Here is a 3,504-nt window from a genome sequence, read left to right as displayed (position 1 = left end):
ATATATATAATAAAAAATGTTTTTGTTTTTTTTAATTTTCTGAATCCTAAAACTTTACTTAAAAGTTATATTACATTTTTAATCACAGATGTTCAGTATGTCTCTGCCCCCACCCTTTGTAATTCCCCTTGATTAATATAAAACAATAACATTTTCTTGTCTTTTTTTAACAATGTTTTTTAGGCGGCTGTTACTCACCTGGTCATTAGAGGTCTCTTTGATGATGAAGAAATCTGAAACCTACTCCCCTCTGTTTTCACTCCCATCCTTCCTCAAATTCTGCAAGGGGTTACTGGCAAATTGTAAGTTAATATCCCTGTTGTTAATTCTGCATTGAGTTCTCAAAGGTGAAACAATGTTATAAACAGAATCATTCTCCAGATCAATAGGGGTTTTAACAAATAACGGGTTAGGATAATAAACTGGTGACCAAGTGAATGGACTTTTAACATGTTGGTTTTCCTCTATGCAGCCTTGAATGAAGACCCCACCATATGTCTGCAGGCATGTAACAGTCTACAGGTTCTGTCATCTTCCTTGACCACAGAGCTTCTCCAGAGGTAATCACACATCCTCTGCTTGTTAGACACTGTCTTCCTGTAGGCACATTCATTAGTGCTGCAACTCTTCCTCCTGCTTTTGGGGGCGGAGGTAAAAAAACATCATGTTTGATCGGCACTGATTCTGTCCCCTTTCTCTGTGCAGGTGTGTGGATGTGTGCCGAGTTCAGCTAGTCCACTCAGCAGTCCGAGTCCGGCAGGCCTTTGGGAAATTGCTGAGATCCATTCCCATGCACGTTGCATTGAGGTTCGCAAGACTCCTTTTCATCTGTCTTGAATTCATACAATAGAAACAAGAGGGGGAGAAATAATACCTACCTTGTAGTTTTACCTCCAGCTGTAGCTGATGTGATGGTAATTGTCGGCTTGTCTCCCAGCAGTGCCCATAGTCACTCTGAGATTAAGGAGATTTCTCTGGCCATCCGCCGACACATGAGCAAAGTGCCTAGCAACACATTCCACCCACAGGACTTCTCTGACCTCATTGGGTTTATTCTATATGGAACGGTCCACCGTGGGGGGTGAGTAGGTTTATTTCCTCTTCTCACCTTGGTGAGAACACATGGACAGATGTTTGTTCATTTAAATACATTTTATATTTGTTAGTGTAATTGATCAAACTCTGTACTGTAGAGAGATCTGCAGCTAAAATAAAAGCAGTTTGTGTGTGTGCTGGGAATCGTTATATTTGGTATTATTTATTAGATATTCATTGTTTCATACGCAGTAAGGAGCCCTGGTTGGAGCGGCTGTACCACAGCTGTCAGCGTCTGGAGAAGAAAGACTCTACCATGGTGCCTCGTGCCCTGCTGAAGACTGAGGCAGTGCTGTGGCAGTGGGCGGTGTGGGAGGCCGCTCAGTTCACCGTTCTCTCTAAACTCCGGACCCCTCTGGGACGAGCCCAGGATACATTCCAGACCATAGAGGGTTAGTGAGTTATCCCTTTAGGAATTAGGAGCTCATCTTAAAAAAATTCCAAGATTTATTAAAGGAATAATTAGCCTAATTGAGGTTTTGACACTATTCATTCACCTTTGTCATTCAAAATCTGTATGACTTTCATTTGTCATTCTAGACACTAATGCTGGGCGATATACCGGTTCAAACGGTAATCCGGTTTGAATTACACGCACTGTATACATTTTTTTTTTTTTTTTTTTTAAACTATTTTTTTTTTTTTTTTTAAACGCCGTACTTTTTTTTTTGTGTGTGTGGCTACGCAACCTGGACAGCGTCGTGAATTGAGAGGGGATCCCTGTTAACTGCATACATTTCTGACTAATGGTTGGAGAACTTTTGAGGGTGGGGTTTATGTGAATACATCTCTGAGGGGATGTCTTCAGAAAAAGGGATTTTCTTTAGATGGTTTAAATGGTATTTTCTTTTCATCTTACCTCTATATACATTGCATATTTATGTAGTATTTAAAAGCTCACCGCTGCTTTGTTTACATTGGTAACCAAGAAAACGCTCAATCTCTGCTGTTCCTTAAGCACCACCTGCTGTCAGAGAGTGAATTTGTCTCATTCAGCCCATCTGCTGTTTTTATTTCGTTCAGATCTGTTTTATGTTGCATAATTTCACAAAGTTGTGGTCGGACTGTTCTGTTTTTGCTTCAAATTTTGAAATTATACAATCTAATTTACATCAAAAATTGCTCATGCTATATGTAGCATGTTTGTTTGGATCATGATTAAAATGCATTGGTTCTGAAACTGCATTACGATTCGTATAAAGGCACATTCAGGGAAAAAACTCGATAAAACTTGAAAACGTCAGAATCCTAAAATAAACGTGATACCGATTTTTGGTCAAACTGCCCAGCACTACTAGACACTTGTGAATAAATTAAGACTGCTGGGGTGCGTTTCCCAAAAGCATAATTGGCCAGCTATGGTGGCAAATTTCATTGAACTCTATTGGTAATGATGGAACTTGCAACCATAGTTGCTTTTGGGAAATGCATCACAGTATTCTGCAACATTATAAGTGTTTTCACTGTCACTTTTAATAAATTGAATGCATCCTTGCTGAATAAAAGTATTAATTTCACAATTTACTGACCCCAAACTTTTGAGCGGTGTTGTGTCATGCGTTTATGAATCAATATTTTATCCCTGTGCCTGGTGTAGGTATGATCCGCAGCCTGGCGGCTCACAGTCTGAACACAGAGCAGGAGTTGAGTCAGTGGAGTGGAGGAGAAAGTGATGAGGGTCACCACACCAATCAGCTCCGCCTAGCTCTGCTTCTACAGTTCCTAGAAAACCTGGAGAAACTCATGTACAATGCTTATGAAGGCTGTGCTAGCGCTCTCACTGCACCACCTAAGGTCTGTCCTCCGTATATACACAACCTTCACGTTAACACTATGAAGTGCTAGCTTTATCCTTCCAAGGACTATTAATGGGGTTACCATTGACATTCCATGTTTTCATCTTTAGCTTTAGTTTTTAACTCTCTTTACTCCTGTATTTAGGGCATCAGAACATTTTTCTACACAAACAGACAGACGTGCCAGGACTGGCTAACCAGAATTCGTTTGGCACTGATGAGAGTGGGCCTTCTCTCAGGTCAGCCGGCAGTCACGGTCCGTCATGGCTTTGACCTGCTCACTGAGATAAAGAACAGCAGTGCACAGGTAAGACTTGAAAGAAATAGTTCACTCAAAAATTAAATTCTGTCATTAATTACTCACCCTCATGTCGCTTTAAACCCGTAAGACCTTCGTTCATCTTCGGAACACAAATTAGATATTTTTGATGAAATCCGAGAGCTTTCTGACCCTGCATAGACAGCAACACAACTGACATGTTCAAGGCCCAGAAACGTAGTAAGGACATCGTTAAAATAGTCCATGTGACATCAGTGGTTCAACAGTAATGTTATGAAGCTACGAGAATAATATTTGTGCGCAAAGAAAACAAAAATAACGACTTTATTCAAC

At 40.4% G+C, this 3,504-nt stretch overlaps 1 protein-coding gene across 1 annotated transcript in view; it reads left to right on the top strand.

Moving 5' to 3' along the window:
- LOC107732845 (serine/threonine-protein kinase SMG1-like) overlaps positions 1 to 3,504 on the top strand; it is a 36,355-nt gene that overhangs the window by 12,635 nt on the left and 20,216 nt on the right. The window contains 7 exon segments of the mRNA XM_016544265.1: positions 184 to 302; positions 473 to 560; positions 706 to 807; positions 941 to 1,081; positions 1,288 to 1,487; positions 2,693 to 2,889; positions 3,037 to 3,198. Coding sequence (XP_016399751.1) covers positions 184 to 302; positions 473 to 560; positions 706 to 807; positions 941 to 1,081; positions 1,288 to 1,487; positions 2,693 to 2,889; positions 3,037 to 3,198 — 1,009 coding nt within the window.

The sequence above is a fragment of the Sinocyclocheilus rhinocerous genome, unplaced genomic scaffold (genome assembly GCF_001515625.1).
Source record: "Sinocyclocheilus rhinocerous isolate Xijiao unplaced genomic scaffold, SAMN03320098_v1.1 scaffold220, whole genome shotgun sequence".
Taxonomy (NCBI): Eukaryota; Metazoa; Chordata; class Actinopteri; order Cypriniformes; family Cyprinidae; genus Sinocyclocheilus; species Sinocyclocheilus rhinocerous.
The sequence above is the reverse complement of the archived record's forward strand: the minus strand, read 5'-3'. Positions and strand labels throughout refer to the sequence as shown.